Source organism: Ylistrum balloti, unplaced genomic scaffold (genome assembly GCF_031769215.1).
Source record: "Ylistrum balloti isolate Yb309-2 unplaced genomic scaffold, AGI_CSIRO_Ybal_v1 Utg371132, whole genome shotgun sequence".
Classification (NCBI taxonomy): Eukaryota; Metazoa; Mollusca; class Bivalvia; order Pectinida; family Pectinidae; genus Ylistrum; species Ylistrum balloti.
In genome coordinates, this window is record NW_026782621.1 from 312384 (window position 1) to 339350 (window position 26967).

Here is a 26967-nt window from a genome sequence, read left to right on the forward strand (position 1 = left end):
CTTCCATTCCACTGTATCGAAAGCCTTTTCGAAATCTATTAATAATAAAATTCCTCGAATATTTTTTTTCATTTGTTTTCTCAATTAGATCATAAATCAGTGCATTCGCCAATGTATCTGCCTTTCAAAAATCCTTATCGCTTTTAATATTGTTAAGTACTCGCTATAATCTATTTGCTAATATAGTAGTTATGATTTTATAATCAACGTTAAACAACGAAATTGGGCGCCAGCTTTTAGAAACTGTTTTTGTTTGTTTGGCTTTGGTAGACAGGTTATCACCCCTTGTTTTTGTGTAACTGATAGTTGTTATTTTCAAAACCATACTTAATTGAATTAATGATAATATATTTAAGATCTTTCCAGAAGAATTCATAGAATTCAACTGTGAATCCATCTAAACCTGGAGACTTGCAATTTTTCATACTGAACAGAGCCTTTGTACATTCTGTTTCCGTGACGTCACTATCACAAAGCGTTTTTTCTTCATTAGAAAGTTACCAGATAAAGGGATTGTCATTACAGAAGAATATATTTATTTGTTCATTAGTTATAACAGGATTTGTTGAATTATATAATTTTTCGTAAAAATTTTTTTGCTCTTCTAAAATGTCATTAATATTATATATTTCTGAACCATCATCACGAACAAGCTTTGGAATTATTTTTTCTGTAAAATTTCTTTTTTCCAGATGACAAAAATATTTCGTAGATTTTTCACCTTCCATGTTCCACCTAGCTGTTGCTCTGACCATCAGTCCTCGTACCCTTTCCTCTCTCAAATTGTTAAGTTCATTTTCTTTTGTTTCCATAATTGTAGATGTTTCTTGATTTTCAAAATTGAACGAATTTCGCTGCAATTCTAAAATTTCTGATTCTAGTTTCGAAGCTGTTTCGTTCTTTTGCTTATTTTTACAACTAGCATAGGAAATGTTTTTCCTCTAATTGAAAGCTTACTGACTTCCCAAAGCAGCTGATAATTTATTGTAAAACGTATATTATCTAAATTATTGTCTACTATATCATCAATTGCATAATCATTGAGTACCTCATAAATAACAGTTTTAACATTATCGGTATATGTTTTGTCATAAAGCAATGAATTAGTGAACTTCCAGGTCCCTCGTCCTCTTGGATGATCATATAATTTTAATTTAATCATAACAGGTGCATGGTCCGATTTATATTTTAGACCTATGTCAGAGGAAAGGATACAGGACTGAAGGTCAGACGATACAAGAAAAAAGTCAAGGCGGCTGCCTTTTCCACCTGGTCCAAACCAGCTATATCTTTTCAAATCAGGGTGTTGTAGTCTCCATATATCAATTAAATCTAACTCATTCATTACATCAATATCAATGGAAAAAAAACTTATCGTAAATGTTTGATGATTTGAAAAAGTACACGAAAAGAGAAACCATAGCTCCATACGAGCTCATTCGAGTTGAATATCCCATAAAGCAGCACACGAGGATAATAACCCCAATAGCAGACGTGTGCTTCAACAGGGATTCATATTGAGTGAGGAACTCCATGTAGCCATGTGTTTATTTCTACCTTTTCCACCGAGTTGTGACGAAAATGGTTTTAATCTAAGATGTTGCTATGACAAGAATCCCCTTCAAAGCAATCCTTGTGCCAATTTCAGGATTGCAATGTCAGTTTCCGTGGCAGACCTCAACAAGGACTGCGAACCACACAAAATACACAGTAGTCATAGTCATATGCATGTGTATCAAGCATTTTGAATAACAGATATGTAGCATGCTATCAAAGTTCGATATTGTTGTATTTTTCACACAGACATCTGAAGAACAAAGCATTGTCGCAGAATCGCTACTGAGATTTCATGAACGTTATTGGAAATGAGGTCGGCAATATTACAATTTCCGAGGTGTTTTTTTGTCGTTGTTTGACATTTAACAAGTTTGAATATACATATAACAATACATTTAACAGTAAAACATAGAGTTCAATGTCGGTAGCTGGACTAGTTTCTTAAACAAAAATACATATCAATATTATATGAAATAGTGAAACACATCGTTATTTTCGTTCGAGGGCAATATAATTGAAGTTTAGTGCAAGGCTAGTGATCATGTAACAAAACCTGGCTTCATGGTAATTCTCTCGATTCGAATACCATCAACACCCACAAAACGACATACTTGGTTGATAACCCCAAAAGTAACGGGAGCTTTAAAACGGATCCATGTCGGTTGAGAAACTACATGTAGCCGTGGTGTTTTTTTTCTTTTCTTTTTTGTTTGTTTAATTTTTATTTTTTTATTTATTCATTTATCTGTTTTTGTTTTTTTTACTAATCGTTCATAATTTTAAAACGGTGTATAAGTACCATGTGCCAATTTCAACGTAACAATGTCAAGTGGATATAATTCATGATTTTCAAAGTCCGCGTCAAACAATAACTGAGAGAGAGAGAGAGAGAGAGAGAGAGAGAGAGAGAGAGAGAGAGAGAGAGAGAGAGAGAGAGAGAGAGAGAGAGAGAGAGAGAGAGAGAGAGAGAGAGAGAGAGAGAGAGAGAGAGAGAGAGAGAGAGAGAGAGAGAGAGAGAGAGAGAGAGAGAGAGAGAGAGAGAGAGAGAGGAGAGAGAGAGAGAGAGAGAGAGAGAGAGAGAGAGAGAGAGAGAGAGAGAGAGAGAGAGAGAAACAGTGAGGAGAGAGAGAGAGAGAGAGAGAGAGAGAGAGAGAGAGAGAGAGAGAGAGAGAGAGAGAGAGAGAGAGAGAGAGAGGGAGAAACAGAGAAGGAGAGAGAGAGAGAGAGAGAGAGAGAGAGAGAGAGAGAGAGAGAGAGAGAGAGAGAGAGAGAGAGAGAGAGAAGAGAGAGAGGGAGAGAGAGAGAGAGAGAGGGAGGGAGAGAGAGAGAGAGAGAGAGAGAGAGAGAGAGAGTTCAGCAAAGTTAAATGGTTGCACAGATTTTTTTTATCAGAGAAACGACTTCAGTTAAAAACAATTAATATACAGTATATTGTTTCTCAGTACAGTTCCATTCGCTTGTCTCAAAATCTGTAACGATTATTTGTCGACTATTTATTTTTAAAAAACTGTTTGTAGAAACGATTCCTAAATTCACGTGTTCATAGAAAGATTGAAAACTAAAGAGCAAAAATTCGGCTCCATGCGAGATGACTCTATTTGAATCCCATAAAAACCAACATACGGGGTTTATAACCCTAATAGCCGACGTGTACTACAACAGGGATCCAGCTTGGCGAGAAAATCCATATAGCCATTCGTTCTGTTTCTTGTCCAATATCTCTAAATTTCATACATATGTACTGTTATAATATCTAGTAACTCGCTGAACATTTGTATAGTTGAGCACTACATTTATTTTAATAAAAGATACCTTAGAAAACAAGAGACTCATGTGTCTTAACTGTCACCTGAGGTCTTCAGGTCTGTGGACAATTTTAGAGCCTGTTAATCAGTCTCAGCATTGGGGCAGAGACAACAAACATGATATACATATATGTGCAAAGTTTTCATTGTTTCTAAATTTTAATGCTTAATTTTCAATTAAACGGAACTGATAACAAACATGATATCACTTCATCCTATCATGCTACCTGGACCATTTTGTTATTGAGAAAAAGTCGTTTAAAAATGTTAGTACTTTTGACCCCTGTGACCTTGAAAGTAGGTCAATGTCATTCATTGGAAAAACATGTGTAGCCCTTTATCCCAGCATGCTATTGACCCAATATCATTAACCTGTATCATTTTGCTATTAAGAAGAATTCATTTAAAGATTTTAACACATTTGACCCTTGTGACCTTTAAAATAGGCCAAGGGCATTCATTTGAACAAACTTAGTGGTCCTTTATGCCAGCATGCTACTAGCCCAATACCATGAGCATGGGCCTTTTGATTATTTTGAGGTCGAGATATCATTTGTTCACAATGCATGAAGGACGACGCCGGACAAAAGACGGTCGCAATTGGTCGTTTGAAAAGAGAATAAATGTTACCGTTTAAAAACATATATGCTGTAGAAAGACAAGAAAATAATTCCTACTTTTAATTAATGTCATCCAGAGGATTCAAGAGAAGTTGACAACAGCATCATAGCCACTGAATGTCATCATTTCAATTTACTAGTAAGTGTCCCCCATAAAATACTGGTAAGAGTAAACTCTTGTAAATAATTTATATCTCGTTGCAGTGTGCGTAGTATTGTGTAACAAAACCTCGAGAACAATGTAAAACACAACGAATATGATGGTCTGTTCACGTGAAGGCTTCAGGAGACAAAACAAATTCATAACTGATTATCAAATGTCAAAAATGTAAGTCAGAATAACACAATGGGTAGTAAACGTTAAATGTCATTCTGTAACCTGTAAGAGGTTGGAAATTGTTGTTAAAAGTTGTGTGTTTGCAAATCTGCATGTTTTTTTTTAATGTGGGTCATCCACACCCACACTGTTTCAAATAACCTACTAGTATTACGAAAAAAGTCGAACAGGTTTGGATACTAATATTTTATATAAAACATTTAAAAAAATTAATCAGTTCTCTCAGGGACGTATATATCAATGATATATAGGTCCCTGGTTCTCTCAAGTCTAAATGCTAATTCCATATGGTTGTTATCTAACACTTTAAAAGATATGGGGCCAAATGGAGATCATACATTTACTTTTATGCGTTTTCATGGTTTTTCTTCATTTTACATCAGTTTTATTTCGTTTTCTGTCGTCACAGTTCCACGTGTAGCAGACGACGTGTATTTTAACGACCAGCATGCTCCTGTTCTCACTTCCTGTTCCTGAAAGAAGATGGCGACCGTCGTGTTGGCATATCGTTGGTTCGAATCAACTTTGTCGTCATGACAGACTGTAGGACAAAGTTCCGAACTTTGGTTGAGTAGGAGACATATGATGGTTTGCATCCATTTTCTTCTCGCGTAGCAAAACCAAGAATGTCATGGATAGGCGGAAGTTTATCAAACCTGACGGGTCAGCTGTCCAACTTGACCAAAGATATTTTGACAGAGGGTACAGAAGAGATTAGTGGTACGGTTTATCACATGTTGTTTATAAAATGCAACGAGTTTATTACATGCCCTCAATCACCAATTATTTGTAAATCATGAAATAGAACTACAAGTCACCTGGTGCCGACTCTTGCCTTAATCATGCATGTCAACAATCCACTACCAAGACGAATATAAGTTAACTCGACCCACGATTGTGTCATATACCCACCAGCCAGCAGTTTGGTTCTTTTCACCAGTCTTTCTCCTATTACCTAGATTTCCATGTGGTGTATGCTTTTTACCCTGCAGGACAATGTCATCTGAGTTTCCTTTGACAGGTTGGCCACAACCTCTTAATCTTATATGTCAGTTACCACCTTGAGTAATCTGTTACTGAAATGCATCGTCATTTGAAATAGAAACACACAAAGGATAAAAAGGGTATCATGTTTTCTATATGGTCCAATTACCAATACATCATTGTAAATTTTAACACAAAAAGTTGTTAATTAAGTAAAAATCACAAACTTTCTTCTATGCATTGTTTATCATCTGCTTATTAGTATGTGTTAAAATTGAAACACAGGTAAATTGATGTGCACCTATCACAGTTGCACTAAATGCAGCAATTGGCTATGCACTTGTCAGTGGAGAACCCAAGTCAGTGATAAAAATGGTCTTTTAAACACAAAGTTAGATAACGGATAAGAACATTTCCTATGTAGTTGTATACATTGGTTAAAAAGAAGACACCTTTTTTTCAACAAACTATGTGTTTCTATATGAGAATGACACCACATTTGAGTAACTTACTGATTACTCAAAACAGTAACTATCCCGCACATGCAGGACTATTACCAGTTGAGGGGTTGTGCCCTATCTGTTTGAGACTATGAACAGATTTTAGACATGTTGAATTGTACTTTTTGATCAGGACTCAAAATTCCATGCAAATTGGAAGTTCTCTGACACCAGTTGTCGTAACCCCCAAATTGACACAGAAATATTTTGGTGAAATGCTTTTTCATTTTAAACATAATTTTAATGAGTATAGAAATAGAATAGAAAAACAGATTTGTTATATTGAAATATTAAATACCATTAGTGGGGACATTTCCACTTCATTTGTAAATTCTGTTGCCAACTCCTCCAAGATATCTGTGTCTTACATTACTGTACGCATCACATAACAATAAGGATATCTTTGAATGATGAGTCAGACAGCTTTGATTTGAGGGCCAGTTCAACACTCGAACATAATTTTGCATATTTTGAAAAACTCTACTAACATGACAAATGCAGCTAGTATGCAATGATACATAATATTGTTGAAGAAGTTGAAAATTAGTGGTGTAATATTCGGTTGACTTATCAATATATCACGATACCTTTTCTCTCGATATTATTATGACAATAACATATTTCGAAGTTAGTAGCTATTGCGATAATTTGTTTAACTATCAAATGTTAATGGTAGTTTTTTTTTTTATTCACGAAACAAAAATGCTATTTGAAAAAAAAATTTCAGCAATTTATTGCTAAACGGTTACAAGCTACAAGAAAGGGCAGCATTTTAGTTACATGAAAATTAATAAAAGTGTCTAAAAACTTATCATAACTTAACTCGAATTCCTGAAGGTACAGGCACTTTCATCTGGGAAATAGCTACCAAATATATTATCCTACCTTTGCTAGGCCTGTATATATATTTTTCGACACAGTTCTGCCAACAATGTATGAAGTGTGTCAAACTTATTATCAACACCAAATAATTATATCACTGTTGAATTAATGAATCAAAACATAAAACAAGTTTGAAATAAATAAGAAATTATATTAGATTTATTAAAAATATAGCAAAGTTTAACAAATATCACTGTGAAGTATACTTGATTGTATAGAATTATAAATAAACTGTTAAGCTATTGTAATACCAGCTTCAGTAAAACCCCACTTCCTTTAACCTGCATAACTCAATTACCCCGCCCCCCTTATCTTGATCGAACTGATCACAAGACATAAATTTTTATATATTTAACCTTAGATTTCTTTTACTGATATTTGTTGAATACCCTGCATCCCTGAATTCACATTATTCCCTGTTCCTATGTGCTCATAGTATTTTCCCCTTGTGTTTGTGGAATGGGTGTACTTTAGGCTTTGCAGTTCTAATCACTCTCATGTGCTTCATAAATATTGGTGACTGAAAGAACTGCAGATAATTAAGGGATTAACAGTTTCATGATAACATACCTGTACTGCCATCTGCTACATGATGTGAGTGCTTTATTGGGACGTTTGTTATGAATTTGTAATTTAGGTTGATGTAGAAAAATCAACCGCTGTTCAAATGGAAGTTTGTTTTTTGTGTAATACCAAATCATGAAACAGCACATATTGAGTGGGTAGGTACAATTCGCTTAAACAGGATGACTTTCTTTGTACATCTTATCATCTTTTTAGCTGATTAGGTTAATACATAATAAGGTACAGTGACCAATAACATGGCATCAAGATTTATATTATCATTTGAAATTGTTGAAAGGAAAGAATGCAAAAATATTCATCATTCTCATTGACATGCATTTTGTGCATTTATTTGTCACTGGAACTTTATACATGAGATTTTAGTTCTTATTGACGAGGCAGAGTAACATGTACCAAACAAGAACTGATGGGTTACGCTGACCTACATTTAGACGTTTGACGTACATCAACGAGAAAGTTTGTCCAGGCTCTGTCTCCTAAACAACTTGTCCCTAGAACTTAATATTTGAGGCATGGGTTCACCCTGGTGAGATGTTGTCATGTTTCAAAAGTAGATAACTCTGACAAACTTTTTTACCTTTGACCTATGTCAAAGAGAAAATTTGTCAGCGCTCTTTCCCTACAACTAGTCATTGGAGCTTTATGCTTGGGGTATAGATTCAGCCACGTGAGAAAGTGTGTCATTCTATTCAAGTAGGTCACTTTTACCTTCATTTTAAGCTTTTTACACCAAAGAAAAAATGTCCAGATTCTATCTCCTACACTGCTATTCACTGGAATTTCCTACTTGAGATATTAATTCACTTGCAATGCATTATTTGCATTAGATTGGGGACAGTAATTTGATGAATAATCTTGTTCATCCATAAAAAAAACAATTTTCTCTGCATGTTTTCTGGATTTTTAGACTTCTAAACAGTTTGTGTTATTTTGAGGTGGAGTAACTTGGGGCTCCCTTAGTGAACATCATGCTGGAGGACTGTCACACGTTTTCCAAAGCAATTAATGCAAGAAATTTTGCTTAAGATCAAAAGAATGATCCAGGATTTCAGCCTCCTGAGAAACACAGACTGCACTGTGTACAAATTTGAACCACACACCATAAGTCTTCACCAGAGGTTGTGAAATCTGATACCCCCTCTGCAAATGCATGTATTCAAATAGAAGTGCATAGAGATGGGACAAGTAAAAGCTTGTTACACATTTCCTATGCCATTTTGATGTAGTAAGAATATCAAAACAATATGTCCATATAATGATAGTTGCAGGAACAAAATAATTCAGTGATGCAGATTTATGAAAGTTTTTCCAAAAGGTCTTTACATATCCTCTATATCTTTGTAGACAGCCTGATATTTATGGTGATGCAGTTTGGCTCAGATGATTCTACAGTAGTAATAGTCAACATTAACACATTTTGATGAGGTGTGCATTGGTCAGTATGACACTACCAATTATAATACCACAATGAAGTGTGGGAAGCGTGCCTTTGGGAAGAAATATTAACTTTTCTGTTTTTTTTTTCAGAGTATGTATTTTCCCGAAAAAATATTGATATGAGTTAAGGACCATTAGTAATGGTATTTAATTCAACTATTGTTCTTATCACATGCATACATGAATGCTTAAAACTGTTATTGCATACCACAGTGTTGATCCAAAAAGTGGGGAAAAACTCTTTATGACATCAGTGGATAAATAGAAAATTCATGATTTATCATAATTCATTTATTTGAATTATCCTTTGATGTACAGGTGTGGTCTTCATTTCCATCTTAATAAATTATCAATAAAATGCGACATTATATAAATAGGATTAGGGATCAGGCAGGTAATTTTACAGTGTATATTCTCTGTGGCTATTTCTATTTTAACTACAAGGCTAAATTACCAGGTAACAGGTGTAAGTATATATGTTACTACAACCTTTTTTCTAGCTTTGTTTACCATAGTTTTTGGTGATAGTACTCATATTGCTAATTTCTTATAAAAGATGCCAGTCAGCAGATTTTAAAGTTTAAGGAACATCGTTTAATTGTCATTATCATCATTTAGAAACTGCTAGTTGCAAGGCTTTTCTGTGTTTTATGATCAGAAATGAAATGTGTAATAAAACCCTTTATACAATAATTTTCTTATTTTCGTTTCCACCGAAAGCTTTTATAAAATGTATTTCAGAGTACTCTTTTTGCTAATTTTTGTAGCGATTCCCATATTTGTCTCCCTCACTGTATCACAACACTCATGATAACCATTTCCATGCTGTGTATTAAGATATATGTAAGGCCACCCTTTTATGTTATTGTTAATGGTTGTCTTATTTGTCTCCCTTAGTATATCACCATACTCATTCTTAATGCCAAAAAAAAAGTTGTATGAAGGACATTTGAATAACAAGGTTTAGATATACTTTGATACTATAGAACATGATGTAACATGATATTACATATGTCGCTCTCCATTGTACTGCTATGTAATTTGTCATTCTTTCAATGAACAGGTTTATAGATTGGTAACCTGGGAACAAGTGGCAGCTACAAGCTTGCTATCCTAGTAAAATTTTTATCCTTTTAATGTGTTGTCTCTGTTGCTAGTTTATGATTAACTTTAATGTGTGTTTATATTATTAATCGATATGTTATTTTTACTTATCTGCTTGAAAAAGTCAATTTGTAGGACTTTACAAAGCTGGAAGTTTGTACATCATACTTGGTCAGCTTATCAGGGAAAACCACTGGTTCAGCCTGTCAACCTAGGAATTATGGTACTTCAACGCCCTGTATATGCTGAGACACATTTATCATTCTCTAAGCTAAAGTTTGTCTCTAATTTTCCCTCTCGCCTATTATTACCACTGTTCAAAGGGAAAAAACTTTTTCTTCTTTTTGCTGGTCCGATATCTCATTTCATTTAACCTAAGGAAATATGGCGGTAGTTTAAAACCTATGTAAATTGTGATTCTATGCTATTGATCATGAATGTCTGAATAGGTGTGGTTGTTGATTGTGTTGTTGATCTTGATAGAGTGAAGTACTTCCTTCTTTCATTAATTAAGACATATTTATTGATTTTACCTTGAGGTGTTCATGTGGACAATGCCTGATTTTATAGAGGAGACACTGCTAGGATACAGAACATGTTGAGTAAAGGGCCCTAGTAGTGATGCTTTTTGGAGACATGTAAAGTATAGGTATACTTGATTATTTTTCTTGTGAAATTAATTGGTTTTTACCTGAACAGGTAAAGTGTATACTTACCGATTATAAGATGTTGTTTTCCTTCACCTGGACATATATTTGTGTACAATTAATACAAATTCTTGGTTACATACAACATCAGTTGGTTTTACCTGGATACTGAAAGGTGTGTACTTGTTGGAAATAGGATATTGGGTGGTTTTACCTGGATACTGAAAGGTGTGTACTTGTTGGATATAGGATATTGGTTGGTTTTACCTGGATACTGAAAGGTGTGTACTTGTTGGATATAGGATATTGGTTGGTTTTACCTGGATATGAAAGGTGTGTACTTGTTGGAAATTGGATATTGGTTGGTTTTACCTGGATACTGAAAGGTGTGTACTTGTTGGATATAGGATATTGGTTGTTTTACCTGGATACTGAAAGGTGTGTACTTGTTGGATATAGGATATTGGTTGGTTTTACCTGGATACTGAAAGGTGTGTACTTGTTGGATATAGGATATTGGTTGGTTTTACCTGGATACTGAAAGGTGTGTACTTGTTGGAAATTGGATATTGGTTGGTTTTACCTGGATACTGAAAGGTGTGTACTTGTTGGATATAGGATATTGGTTGTTTTACCTGGATACTGAAAGGTGTGTACTTGTTGGATATAGGATATTGGTTGGTTTTACCTGGATACTGAAAGGTGTGTACTTGTTGGAAATAGGATATTGGTTTTTTGGTATTAGGATATTGGTTGTTTTTACCTGGATAATGAAAGGTATGTTCATGTTGGTTATAGGACATTGGTCATTTTTACCTGGATACTGAAAGGTATGTTCATGTTGGTTATTGGACATTTTTTTTTTTTTTGATGACATAACATTGGTTGGTTTTGCCTGGATACGTAAATGTGTGTACATGCTATTTTATAGGGACATTGATTACATAACGATGTAAACATGTTGATAATAGGACATGGGGAGTGGATTTTGGTGGGAAATGGTGATTGATTTTACTTTGCATTTACAATTAAGTCTAAAAAAGTGTTTGTTGTAATATACCACAAAAATGACCACTGCTACTTATTAGCATTTCAAATTGTTGTAAATAACACTTTTACTCTTTAGTTAGTTACAAAGTTTGAACAGATAGCATCTGCTTCTCTTAGACTCTGTTTAGATAAAAAGATGTTGAGTTACATGTGTTGTAATTTAATATTTACAATCTAGGTAAACACAGCTGTCTAATAGCCATAATTTGAAGAGTCCTCTGGACACCAATAAATAGTAATAAACGCATGTCTTACAGTGTACAGAGGATATAGTATGCCTTTAAGTTTCAGAATATAGGAATGCATGAAATTTTGCAGTAATGCAGAAGCAGATCACCTATCAGGCTATACTTTGTTGAGTCGATGATAAAAATATCTATGACCCCATCATTTTCACATATTGGCGCGTTTTTTCCCCACATTTTTGACATGTCATTATCCATATTCATTTTGCCTAAAAATTTGCTTTGTCATATTGTATGATGACTGTTTTGTTCCGTTTTCATTCCTTACAGATGTATATTGACTCATTTTCATGTAGAAAACCATTTCGGTGTTGAGAGTCACGCTGGGTGTTGCCATGTCTCGTAGGATTAAACACTGCAGCACACATCCTGGTTGTATTGGGTTGGGATACTTCGGTAGTCAATCAACTGGTCTAATTTTGAATTAAATTTTAACGGTCATTCCCTTTCATTTTAGACTTGCCTGCTTTCAATAGCTTATGTTGTCACCTCAACATCAATCATATTGGATTTTAGTATTATCTTACCCCCAAAAACTCGGTGATATAATCAAGTATGACAGAATTTGTGAATCACCTGGGAATGTTCCCTGTATCTTGAAATTTAAATCTGGAAGGGCAAAGAGATTTAAAGTCAAGGTCATTGAGGTGAACCATGTTTTGATAGGTATAAGTTAAATTTACTACTTAATTCTTTACTGTTTTGATGATGCATGTATTAAATAGAAAACACATTTTCTGCATTCTTCAAAGATTTCAGACTTGTTAAACTTACATATATGATGACAAAGACATCATAATCAGACATCCAAGTGTCCTAACTGTAGGTTGACTGACACTGTTGAACAGCATGGAAATACTAGAATTTGCAATGTTTTTATGAAACATTTGATGAAAATTTCATCAGTTTTCATATATTCAGTTCTTTAGTTCAATGTCAACATTAGCAGTACTGTCATATTTAGGTTTTTACAATTACGCTGTAGAACTTATCCTGATCAACCTCGTTAATCATAGAGTTGAACAATGAGTCACAGAATGAGCTGTTTTTCACTGATCATTCGGTTAACCTGACCTTACAGTAGCTTGGAAGTATTCCCACAAAATGCTATCCTCCTTGTAGATAACACAGTATCGCTAAAACCACATTTCATCAAGAGAAAATAAGATATATTTTGTGTTTGAAAAGATAACTGGTTTTATTTGCTTGTGTTTTTAACAGCTATACGTGACAGGGCAGAAATACTGACTGTCATTACATTAAGGCCAAGTGTGTAGCACCTGTCCAGGGGTATCTAGATAGTACTATATTTCAGACTGATAAATTGGATATTGATGATGTCGTTAAATATTCCATTTTAGAGACCCCCAAACAAAAAATACCTTGATGTTGTGAATGGGAGCTGTTAGTACAGATATACAAGTTTATCAGCTTTAGTAACATTTCAAGGCACCGCATATAAATGCTTCTTGAGACTTGTCAGAACACAACATTATATCAATGTTATCGCATGATCAGTCTGTATTTTGTAATGATGCAAGCTTAACCTCAATGATAGCTGCACAGGTAATTTGTCCCATGTACCACTTATTCATAAAGATGATGTTTGTCATTCATTTCATGTATCATTTGGAGTTGATAAACATCATAAGAGCCAAAAGTTGATTTTAGATACAATAGTCCAAGTAGTCTTATGTCTGACCTTCAAAAGACTAATGTCTTAGGTATAATCACACATAGATTTCATGTTAACCGGTAACCTAACATTGCAGTCATTGTATTATGATATTATGATGCAAGGTACCAAAGAGATTTTATTTGACGTTATTTGAAAATAATACACCATTCGAACAGTTGCATAAAGATGTGGTGTGGTTGGCAAGATCATGGGATGGTAGGATGCTGTGGTGACACAACACTGTATTAATCGGTTTTCTTTAGCTTTCCACTTCTTCACCAAGAGGTTAAAAGCAAACGAAGTGGAATGGCACTTTATGTGTTACAGATACTACAAAAATTTATTCAAACTTCACTATAAAGTCATTTTATACAGAAGAGATCGTTCCCGGAAATTGCCATATGAATCTTGTTTGTGTAATCCAGTGACCAAACATAATCTGTGTGAAGTCCTAACAGATATGTCTTCACTTATCAGTTGTTCTGGAATTGTTTGTGAGACATTTGTTTTTATGTTAAAACTGTCTTGCTGTTATTTTTTCGAGAGCTTTCTGCAGATTTGCAAATGTCAGTGATATACATGTCATCATTTCTGAATTTGCAATTTCATGTTGAATAATTATGAGGCCCAGTGAGATGCATTCATCATCACTACAATTTCTGTTGCTATTTTCATTTGCTGTAGGACAATATGTTTGTATGATTTCAAAACAAGTAGTTTGCTGACTTTTCCCTTGATCTTGATAAACAAGTAAATATATATGTATAATATAAAAGATAATTTAGATATAAATCTCTATGTATATAGATTACCATTTACTTTTTATACATCATTGTCTAAACTTGCTGATGGATGGATAAATGTATGATTTATACTATTAGTGGTATATAACCTTGAGAATTCGAACTTTAACATAAAGGGCACTTCACATACTGGCAGGACTTAAAATGTGCAATAATAAGATCTTGAATTGTTTTAATGATTTAACTTTTATGTGGATTTATAATGATTTATGGTCTTTCCACAGAAATTATCAGTTTTGCATATTGAACAACAGCATTTCATTACAGGTCATATTATGCCCCAACTGATGTAACAAGTCAGTTTATCCTCATACTAGCTTTTATGTTGTGATAGAAATAGGACCCACAAACTTGTGGTTGTTGCATATTGTATGTCTGTCACTTGTGTTACCAGCAGTTGTTTTCAAAACTTATAAAGAAAACTTGCTAAAGCTGGTGTTTTTACAACTTTTAAAAAATAACTTCAGCCAAATACATACTATATTGGACAATGACTAATTGTGTAACTTTTGCATATTCGTTATAAAGTTTTTCTTTAGGGTTTCAATTACCTGAACGTTTACTTCTAAGATTAACCTGATGATAAGTTGTTGGTTAGTTCAATAGTCCCATATATTAACCTTTGAGAGGAAGTTCGGCTCTGTAAAAACTATCCGAACTGTGTAATTGCTTTAGGTTTGTTTGAATATTCAATATTGAATTGTTTACTTAGTATTGAATATTTCTACTTTATATGGAAAGTTTAACTTTACATACAATATGAATAATCTAATGTCGTGTCACAAGATATAAAATAAAACCCATAGAAGCTACATATCATCTTTTAAACACATTTTTTTTATCTCTATGTCGGGAGTCATAAGATATTTATGTAAAAAAACCACTCTCTATACTTTGCCAGTATAACTGAATCAAACTGGATATAAGACACGTTTGTCGATTTCATGGTATTTGAACAAATTCAATAACTAGAACAACTGTTGAGAACACATGCTTACTTTTCATGTTCGGGTTGTTAGCTCTAGTTATTAATTAGCTCTTCATTACATCATGCTGCGTAACGATTGGTCGAGAATAAATAGTGTAATATTGATAAAACAATCCTACAGTGAATGAATCATCTCCATATAGCACGTCCCCACTTTTGAGGGCCTCATTTCAGCTTATCGGTCTGCGCCTTATCTAACCTATAAGCCACTCTGAGGCCGTGGGTTGGTTGAGAGCGGCTTGGTTACCGTGGCATTATGAGATTTATCCCGGGTCTTGTCATATGTTATGTAGAGACTAAAATTTAGGGCTCTATATTGGCTGATATGGCTTGTTTGCACAAGACACAGTTCACCTGGAGTCTCCGGCTCTGCACAGTTGGGCAGGTAACACGACACAGACCCGGCAGGATTTCAAAATCGGCCCGCCAGACTTTTTGAAATTTCATCTATGTTCGAATTATTTAGAAATTTAACAATCTTATTTTCTTATGGTGATGAGATCGTTATGCCTTATTAGTAACATTGAAGGACAGGAATTTCTTGAAAGAAAAATTTGCAAATAGTATGTGTTTGGTGACTACAAGTTCCAGGGTTTCAAAATTAGAATGAGGTAAGACTATTTCGAGCTGACAATACTGACATGCTAGTTAAAATGTTTTTAGTTCCATTGAATATCTTAGTTGGTGTGTATTTGCTTTCGAACAATACTTTCTTGAATTTTGGCCATTGAGTTTCATTTTCAAATGTTTAAAAAAGTACACACAATTACAGGATCAGGGACAGAAAGCTGATATACCACTCAATTTTATTGCCTGAATTTTAATAAGGAAAGACTATTAAGATAGTTTAAATTTCCTCTTTTTTTTTCTTTTTTTTTTGTTAAATTGAAAGCTTTTGATTTATTTTGTAGTGCAGCAGTTATTTCAGACATGTAGATAATACATTATCCTTTGAATCTTAAACTTTTTGCAAATTTGTTAGACAATATCGAGACATAGTAAAGTAAAACATAAGTTTTCATACATAATGTAGTGTACCATTTCTGCCCAAATGGTCAACACTGTAAAAGTATTGCCCCTGATATGTAGAACTTAACAAATGGGCACATGATCTACTTATCATTTTTGTCTATATATAATCTTATCCTGCCATAAAAGGATGTAGACTCAGCAGGTGCTTGTCCAAAATTATCAACTTTTCATGTTTACTTAACAGATCATGCTACAGAGCTGAGGATTGCACAGGAAAAGATTACAGAGTGCCAGACAATTATTACAGCACAGAAAAATGAGGTAAGTGGAGACTAAATACATGTTCTGGAGTAAATGCTCTGCCGGCTTACTGTTTGTACAGCACTCAAAGGATTACGTCATGAGGTGTTTGGTTAAGTTATAAGTGCAAACTTTTTCTATTGGTGCCCATCTCACCAAAGTCAACATTTCAAAGTACAAACCTGTTGGATAACTTAGATGATACTTTCAAATTTGGCAGAACCTGAAATGTAAAAACAGGATTTTCTGAATAGTCTTTATTGCTGTTAAGATATTTCTTTGGTTGTCCTGTATGGCATGTTACTTCTTTTCTGTAAAAATACAAGTTTATTGAATCGATCATATGGTAGTGTGTTCTTCAACAAGTTAAATACTCTTTTAAACCACTTTAAAACATCATAATACTCATTAAGGTCCCAATTTTCAACTTCAGGTCAAAGGTCATTTAAGTTTAGGAAATGATGCATATAAGTTGATAAATGTGAATTATTATTTTTGTTCACAAAAGTAAAATATATCCTCAATTGATATTATTGACTAGAAGGTTCCAAATGGGACGTTGCTTACTTGTGTACCCTGGGATGTACTCTCAAGTTTCTGGTGTGCTGATTTAATTTGTAAGCTTTAAGTAGCTCTCTAGATTAAGGGAATGTCAGAGTCGTTGTTTGAAAAGTATTCATACCCTGGCATATGTTTATTGGTAAACAAAGTCAATGAATTGTGTATTTACATAGCACTACAAACTGGTACAGCGACAACAGATTGTCTGTAGGAAGTCTGGGACTAGCGGGGTCTGGAGGGTTGAACTAAAACTTCTTTGTTAATGTTCTGCGGAACATTTAGGAATATTTATCTCAAGTAGTAATCTTTTTAAATATCAAAGTATTAATAGGTTTTCTTGTCAAAGATTCAAAGGAATTCTATTTATAATGCAATGGAGGAAGTTTAAATGAAATCCTTACAAGAACCTATTTGTACTTGAATATACTGCAATATTTCAATCATGGTCTGCTTCCGCCCAGTATATATTTATTGGTAGAATTAAATACTTGAAAGGGAAAAAATAGCATTGTCAAGTTTCTTCATATCAGTTGTTGAAAAGCTTTGAAATTTGTCAATTTACAGAGTGTTCGACTTAAACAGATCATCCATGAACTGGAAGAGAAAGCTGAGACTTCCGAGCTTCAGATCAATAGTATATCAGCACAATACCGAGGAGTATTGGCGGAGAAGGAGGTGAGCCTAGTTCTGCTTTTATAACAGGAATTCAAACTTAAGTTTAGTCATAAAATTTCTTCAAAATCAGATTTTATTTGAGTGATATTATTAATTATTTTTATTAATTTATAGTAAAACTTTGTTGAACTGCCATATCTTTTCCATTAGAATTTAAGAATTTTAATCTGCATGCAACAGGAAATGAGGTGTTGAAGGGTGTGGCATTAGGCAGGATGCCAATACTTAAAAACATTATAATAAAGTTTTACTGAAATAACGTAATTTCATTTTATGCACATCAAAATTTTCAATGCAAAGCCGTCCTTCTTGAATAAAAATATTTTAACAAAAGTTGTTTTTAATGGGCTATGAATGACACTCTTGATAAGCTATGTTCAATGGGATGTATCTGCATGAACACTGTAATGGTACATTAATAACAATATAAGATGTAAGTTTACATCACTGAAGTAGATGTTGATATTTAAGCTTAATATCATTCAATTTTAATAAAATGGTCTTCTCTAGGATTTCCCCCTTTTTACTCGATGATATTTTCTACAGAAAGGATCGATCATACATATAAATCCAACAGATTATTACTTGTGGCTATGTGCACAGGAATTATAGGGTATCTTGTTTATTTTACTTTAACAGAAAGAGATAAATGCACTTAAGCAATCACAGCAGGAAGCTTTTCAGCATCAGCAACTTTCAACACCATCAGACTATGGAGGTCATACAGAGCGAGCAGACTCCACAGGTCAGTGTATAAGATGTTAAATATGATTAGCTGAAGATTTTGAGAGTCATAACATCAATGTACACATCTGTATTTTGTTCACTCAGATTTTGAGTTAGGAGGTTTTCATGTAACCAGGTTGAAATGGATCAGTTGGCACAGACTTATTCCAAGAAAATAGACATACCTGAAATGTTATGTGATATGTAAAGCTGAAAATGCACAGTTTTGGAATTTTCTGTCCAGCAATAAACCAATGATGAAATTTGTTCCATTTTAATTTGTATTGAATATCATGACATTTCCGAAATATGTGCTTGCACTGACCATATTTCATGCAGAAATTTTGAAAACACTGATATTCATCATAGATTCAGACAGGTAGGACTAGCCCCCTCTCACTGCACATATCAAATATTCCGTAGTCTAGATAAGTGCATGACATTTCTTTTATGGCATCAGCTGTTCAATTGATTCAACCTCTTACATGAAAGTAACCTATGTCACAACTTTTAACAAAAGGGAAATAACTTCAACACCTGGTTCAACATTTTGCCACAGCTATACCTTTTAAATCATCAAGACTAATTTGATGAAACTTTGAAGTGTATCACATACAGAATGTGTGTAATCTGAATCTTAATTACAATTACCTTCACCGCCTCACTCAGAGGCGAACAAATACAAAACTTTCTCTTAAATGGACATGTGAATTTTAAAGCTTCATATATTTTGATGGAACTTCAATTTTGTATTCATCTCCCCCAAAAAACGTGTTCATTTATGCTGTATTATAATAAGTATGTCACTGTGATCTTCACATCTCTGCGTCAAAGGTTAAATAATGCAAAATGACTGTAAACTGTCGCCAAAATGTGCTGGAATATACAAACATGGTATATGTTATCGAATTTTCCTTATTTACCTCTGTTTGGTTAAAACGAGGCTTAGTTCAGTGTTAAAATTCATTTAATTGAAATTTATTAAATATTACAGAAAAATTTATGGACTGAAACCTTTACTCCATTAAGAATACAATGACAAATGGTGAAATATTCTGAATTATCACACAATTTAAACATCGTACGCAATATTGCCCGTTTCATTGTCAACATATAATGATGATGGTAGAAACTTGAAGTCATTTGCTAAAGCATTTAGAAGGTATACAGTTATTTAAAGTGACTTCATCATTGGACATACTGTCAATAACCTACCTTATAAAAAAATACAATTTGAATGTGTCTTTAGCCCCAATGTAATCAATATACCTACATTGATTAGAATTGCAATTTTCCGTTTTTGTCTTACAAATGTGGGTAACTAAAATATGTTTTACACAAATTTTCATGTTGTCCATTGGTTAGTTACCGTAATTAAATACAAATGCCCGACTGCCATGCCCCCATGGTTTATGTTTGAGAAATATAAGCACACTGGGTATATTGAGTGCGACGTCAGTATTTTTTACTACTATCTGATGAATTTTTACCCAGTTATGCATTATTTGTGCACCTGTTTCATGCAAATAAAAACATGGCGGTAATGTTTATCAAGTAACTGGGCGTAGCCTTGTATATTGATCTGTCGTGTTGGCAGGACATGACATGCCAACTGTAATGTAGTGTTGCTTATCTACCGTAGGTGCAGAGTTTACCCATGGCTTAATGATTTACCCTATTTAATGAAACATAGCAGAGCAATTCAAGGGATAGGCAAAACATCCGTCCCTTGTACCGGGCAGACTGGCAACGCAAGTTGTTTGAGTGTATGCTCACAACGGAAGTTTGCCTCGACAAGTAACATATGGTCAGCCTTATCTGGCAAATATTAACATAATGCAAATTTCCTAACTGATGACTTAGATAAAATATTGACCAACATTGGAAACTGCTATGTCAAAAAAACATTGCTATGTTGTAAAAACAAACTTGATTAAAGAATTTTTTTTTTCTATTTAAGCAAATGTAAGGTTTTGTTTCAAGATCACCTGGTCTAATTCTTGTATTTTCTCAAAGGTCTCTGTGTAAATCTTGTGTTTATATTTTTCAATTCATTGATTTTGAGTTTGAATTAAGATTCTGTTGACATAACAGTATTTTCTTGTTGTTTTTCATCGTAGAACAAAAATACATTTTTACAGACCTAATCCTTGGCCGTGTGATGTAGTGTACTGAATTTTGTCCCATTATTTACTCAAGGTATAGGTCAGTATTGATTTATGTCTTAACATGCCCTGGACATAAAAGGTCATGATATTTAACACACCAATCTGAACTATTCCAGTTAGAATGTTTTGAAGTTCATAAGAACTTAGCCCGAATTTGGAATAGGAACACTATACTAGTTTTTCATTATATGCATTGAATATACATACCGAAAAAAGGTACATGATACTGTTATACCTCTTGTAAAATTTTAAGAGTCTTTCTGGGATGTTTTTGTGAAACACTATCCAAATTGGAATGGTCTTTAGCAAAGATTTCAACTCAGAAAGGACTTATCTGATATAATTTTGATGTTCTTGTTCTTATCACTTAATATTGACTTTTTATCTGGATGGATGTTTCTGAAACAGGTGCATAAATTTACTTGCAAACTGGAACTGATTGCAAGAGATATATGGGTACAGACCAGATGACATAATAGGCATAACAACAGATTCAAAATGTTGAAAAAATCATCTCTGATAGGTTCATAATATAATGCTATGCAGGGGCAATCCTTGAGCAATAGGCCATTTTCAGCAATTTTCAGTCAATGTCAAAAATTAGATGAGCAGCTGTATCTTGTTTGCTCCTTGCCCTCACCAGAATTGTCCTTGCAGTGAAAAAAGCCGAAAAATCATTTTGTTTAAAGAGGTCAAAATTACCATATTGCTATACACTTCCTTTGATTTCGTAAATTTTCAAAATTATTAGGATCAACTGTCTTAAATATCATGATTGTGTGATGTTGCATATCTTCTATCCTCTCATTACTGTGTTATTACAAACCTTCCAAGTTGAATTTCATCCCCTTTAAGCAATATTGGTTAAGTTATAGAAGGCATTATATTGTCCTTAAAAAATATATTGTTTTTTAATGTTTGAATACATAATTAAGCCTATGTATTTAGTATTATTGGCAACAATAAAAGAATGCATGTTATTATGTATGATTATACAATATTTCTACTTTCACTTTTAATTCCATCTCTTACAATTATAGTTAAATTGAAGGCAGACTAGAGTATTGCAGTGCAATATTTAGTTAGGTTTTCCTAGTATTAATCAGTGATCATTAATAGCTGAATTTGTAAAGAATTTTTTCTTTGTCCAGACTTCCATATAATACCATTGTAATTTTACAGGGCATATAAGGGGATGCTTCAGTGCATTAAATTTGAACCATACATTGTCAATCTTGCAGTGTAAAATTGCATTAATAAAATGTTCAAGATGTCAGTATGTGAAATTCCATCCTGAAGATTTGTACTGTCAATATCCTAGACTATAAATGACTGACTGGGATTAGATTCTGCTGACGCCTATAAATTACTCAAGTGGTGTCTGTGCTATGTAGTGGTGGTTTTAGGTCTGTAGTGTTGGTTTGGTGGGTTGTGTCACAGCATTCTGTTTGTTTTGGCTTCAATGTCACCTTGTATACCCTGGGTGTATCTAGACCACCCAGAGAACACTGCGATAACGGCAGTGTTTGGTCTTGTTCACTTTAGATCTACCACATCTTGATGGAAATTCCTTTGGAGAAATACAACCGCTAGGATAGCAAATGCCAGTTTAAATATTCAACTTTCATTGATTTCTTATTGAGATAAAACATAATTGCTAATTACTTTTATTACTTTTGTTTTGCATTGCATTCTTTTTCACTGTCACAGTACTGTGGAAATGATATGATACAATATAAAATATAGCATAGCATTGTTATAATACTTGAATGATACTATTCTTAGCATTAATTGATTTGGGATTTTGGAGGAGAGGTTATTTGGGAAGGGATAGGGGAGGGAGTGGGGGGAAGGGGTGGATGCGGGGCGGTGGTACATAGGCATTGCAAATATTCAATTTCTTTCTCTATGTTTTCTTTGAAATATAACTCAGCAGATATTGATGAAATTTAAGTTGGAATCTGAAAAAAAGAATGATTTATTGAGTTGTTCACCTGTTGATTGATTTTACCTGTATGTTGTATAAGACAGTCTGAACGCTAAGTCATAGCTATAGCGTGTTGACTCAAGATAAAACACCAGCTTCTAAGAAGGAAAGACCCTTATCACTAATTTATGTAATGCAGGTATTTATAAACATCAAAAACGCTGATAAGACCAAGATTTTCATTTTGGCATGGTTGCTATGGTTGCAAAGACTTTAGTTATACAGACTACAATTTATTACTTGATTGTTCTTAAAACACCCTAGTTGTATGTTTGAGTCATATGTTCAGTGTCACTTCAATAGACAGTTTGGTGGTTGTCTTGCCTTTGTGGTGTTCTTCCCGCCTAAACGCTATCTTGAGTCCAAAGTCCAAATGTATCTACCAACCTGATATACCATTTCTAACCTTAAAATTCTTAGTCTTTTTGATATGTACATGTGTTGGCTCACATTTCCTCAATTGAAATTTATTTTCTTTAATTCTGTAATTCTTTGCTTCGAAATGAAAAATATTTACTGATGGTGCTCTCATGAAATTTAAAAAATACATTTTTTATTTTAAATGGACAAAATACATAATATGTCAATTTTGGACTTCAGTGTAAACCATTGTGGACGAACACAGAACAAATATTTATAAAAATAGCAAAAGCTGAAGTTCTCTTTAGATTTGATAATTCTGTATAGTATTTGCTTCTGTTCAGATTTTAATTTCTTATAAATATGCAGATGTTTGTTTTAATAGACTAAATTTTAATGTCTCTTTATGATATATCGGAATATTAAAAACTTTATCTTTAATTTTTGGTTAAAAATTTAGTTACACATCTACTGTGGTTGATCCATCTTTAAAATTGTATTTAATTGTTTTTCATTCACAAGTTGTGTGATTCTATGATCATATGTTATGTCATGCTATAGTTATTACTAGAGTTTCCTCCCTTTATCAGTTGTAGCACGTAGAACATATCAATTGTTATAACAGCACACCTGTACAAAGAAATTTTGATTTTTTTTTTTCAAACAAATGATTCATTGGTCTATTGACATAATCTTTTCAGAGTTAGTTTTATCATATTCTCAAACAGAAACCTCAGAGTTGAATTTAAATATTAATGCTTATATACAGTGATATATATTAACACCATATCACCTTATGAGCTACGTGTAAAATGTCATTCCAATAGATTACGTGTACAGATGTAGAAGATTTGATAAAAGATCTAAGGATCTTGAGCGTATCATTATTACTTATCATAAGCGGAAACAAACAAACCTTTTATGTAGATACAATTAAATGTGGTGTTTTATCAGACAGAGTCAACACAAACTGCTGGTACTGCCACTACCCAGCTTTATTTGATCACGACTGTTGTTCAACTGCCAAACTTTTGAATACCTTTATTATGTCCTTTTTTTATATTGAGAGGTGCATTGCTTAGTGTTATTAAAATTTAGTCAAGTCTTTTGATGAAGTTCAGTCTGATATTAAACTTTATATCTGGTAAAAACACAACATTCTAAAACCTTCTCTACTGAATTTTGGTTACTCTGGTTCCCCAGGTATATATAATTATTACATTTTTCACAGTGAAAATAAGAGATATTTTCACAGATTGAAAAAACAAGTTTTGATATTTTCTCTCATTTTTGACCAGTAAGATACAATGTTACAGCATTTCCAGTGAAATTTTCAATTTTCTTATAATGCATTGCAGACTTCAGGCAGGATAGGTATGTTTGAGATTCCCTTTATAAAGTGGAAGCCCTTGATTTACTATAGAGAACTCAGTCTGAAGGTATTTACTTATTTTAAGTTATTGGAAGACTTGTGTCTTTGATTTGAAGCTGTATTATCTGGCAAAGTAGTGATAATACAGTAAGCATATTGGCATGGCTTGCACATTCACACTGGCATCAGGAAAGATGTGAAAAGTTGTAGTAAATAGCAGATTTTAGTTTCATGATGAATACCAGTTATATTTTATTTCATGTGGGCAGAAACTTTTATATTTTTAATTTGATAAAATATAAGCTAGATATTTTCTCTCTGTCTCCTTGTAAGAAGAGCATTTATTTTTTCATTTGTAAAATCAAACTAGAGTAAGGTCAGATAATTGAATTTAGCTATAGATGTATAAACTCAGTATATGAAGTCAAATTTGTGCTACATTAAACAGCTGGAGTTCCATATTAGATGAATTACCACTGATATAACAAGATTAATCTACATTATACAAATTAACTGTGATATGTACTACATGAACATACCTTTGTTTTCTATACATCAGGGGCTCATAATATGACTTTTTTTTTGTTGGCATTTCCCAATGAAATGGTGAATAATTGATATGTAAAATTTTCGTTTCTCATCTTTACCAAAAAGCAATTAACATAGGAGTTTTTTTCTGTTTTACTTGTGGTTTTTTTATAAAAGTCTCAAAAGGTGTGAGTTGAGTACAATGTTCCAGACAATATGTCCTCAATTTCTTATTTCTGACAGAATGAAATTCAAAGTCTTGTTCCTGGTTTCTCAACCAGACAGCAGTTCTGATTGTCTGCACTTTTACCTTTTCTATTTAATCTCCACAGATAATGAAACTTACAGCATTTCAATCGTAGCAATCTGGAAGTTTGATTAGCAATTTCTATAAAAATTCAGCTTGTATTAGAATTATGTAATGCCTCTTTCAAATGATTGTTTTTTTTTTTGGTTTATCAAAATTGAATCAATTAAATCTTATCTGATTTATCTTAATGTGCAAGTACAGGCAAATTGTGTAAAATGATGAACTGGAAACAGTCTGACAACGTTTTTCTACAAATTGGTAATGAAAGGCCTTCAGGTTTACCTGAGTGTAATATATGACTTGTACAGTTTCATAATGTTGTAAGATTGTAACGTTGAATTAAATAATTCAATTCAGTGAATTTAAACGAAAAGAGACAGAAAAAAAGAACAAGTTTCACTTTCGCTAGACAGCACATACATATATGATTAGGCAGAAATATAAATATATAAGGGTGTTTGAGAGGGAACAGTTTAAAATTAAACAAACTAATGTGATCTAGCAGTCTCGGTGATTAAAACAGAAACGTATTCCTTAAGCTAGTCATTATAGATGATTGTACATTTGACATACAACATGACCCTTTGTCCTTTAAACCACGAAGACAATCTAATAAAAATTGAAGTGCTCTTTGATAGAAAAGTTAGAAATGTAGTGAAACAGGAAGTTGGGATCAGTGTACATGTCGCATAAACACATTTACACACATACATTATGGGATTTGCATATACCGGTACATGTATATATCATGCCATATGCTTTGCAAGAAACAAGACACAGTGTCCTTCTAATTATAAAGATACAATATTTGATCGAGCGTGGATTAAATTTTTTTTTTTCTTTCTTAAGTGAATTGAAAACTAGGTTTGTTGTAGCAACTAGCTAAATAAACTATAAAATAAGTATTAAGAGGATATAGAAATATCTCTGTAGTTTGATGGCAATTGTTACTACAGTTTAGCCTGACTGGTTGCATTCAGTACACACACAGGATACAGTACTCTAGGAGTGCTGTGGAAATAGACCTTAATAATTTACAACATTTTTCCCAGGTATGCTAAAGTCAACAATATAGGGGTAATAAATGAGATCCATGATATTGGCAGTACTTATAAACCATCTACTAGAGTGTAGGCCAGACTATAGCTACAGATCATCTATTTTTTATAAGGGATTTGTGAGCCTAATCTGTATGCTTTAGACGGTGCTTACATGCATTTGTCAGGTCTCCTACACAGGAAGTTATATGATACAAGTATCCAGTGTGGGAGAATCATCTAGTTATCTAAACACATGCTGTGTGATCATCTTAATTACCAGGATTTTGTCTATTCTGATCTGTAAAATATACATAACAATAAACATTGTTGTGTTTGCTTGAGGGATGCACTAGAGATAATCTGATCAATTTAATTTTCAAGCTAGAAGGTACATTTTATCAGCTTTTTCTTCTTTCAAATTTCACATTTGGATTTAACCTGACAGGGTACCATGGCAGTTTTGTGTCGGACGACCTTGACTTTGGTGACAACATTGGCATGCAGCATGAGATTAATCGTCTCACACAAGAAGCCCAGCGTCTACGATCTGAATGCCAGCATTGGAAGACAGTAGCACAGTCCAATGTAAGTCTGACCTTATAACAGTTCTTACCTGTTTCCAGTAACCACACCCTTCAAAACAATCAAGTATTCCATTCTCTTAAAAAAATGGTAACAGACTTCAGATTTCTGAGCAGTATCTTCAGTACTTAGTTCTAGTTATCTCCTTTGATCTTTTGTTTGAC

The 26967-nt window shown here is 33.4% G+C and overlaps 1 protein-coding gene across 2 annotated transcripts in view; it reads left to right on the plus strand.

Moving 5' to 3' along the window:
* Positions 1 to 4865: 4865 nt before the first annotated feature.
* Positions 4866 to 26967, plus strand: part of LOC132560988 (thyroid receptor-interacting protein 11-like) — a 47833-nt gene continuing 25731 nt past the window's right edge. For both annotated transcript variants that reach the window (XM_060225696.1, XM_060225697.1), the window contains exons 1-5: positions 4866 to 5039; positions 16439 to 16515; positions 17620 to 17730; positions 18370 to 18475; positions 26667 to 26806. In XM_060225696.1, the coding sequence (XP_060081679.1) occupies positions 4946 to 5039; positions 16439 to 16515; positions 17620 to 17730; positions 18370 to 18475; positions 26667 to 26806 (528 nt within the window). In that variant the 5' untranslated portion in view covers positions 4866 to 4945. The remainder of the gene's footprint in view (positions 5040 to 16438; positions 16516 to 17619; positions 17731 to 18369; positions 18476 to 26666; positions 26807 to 26967) is intronic.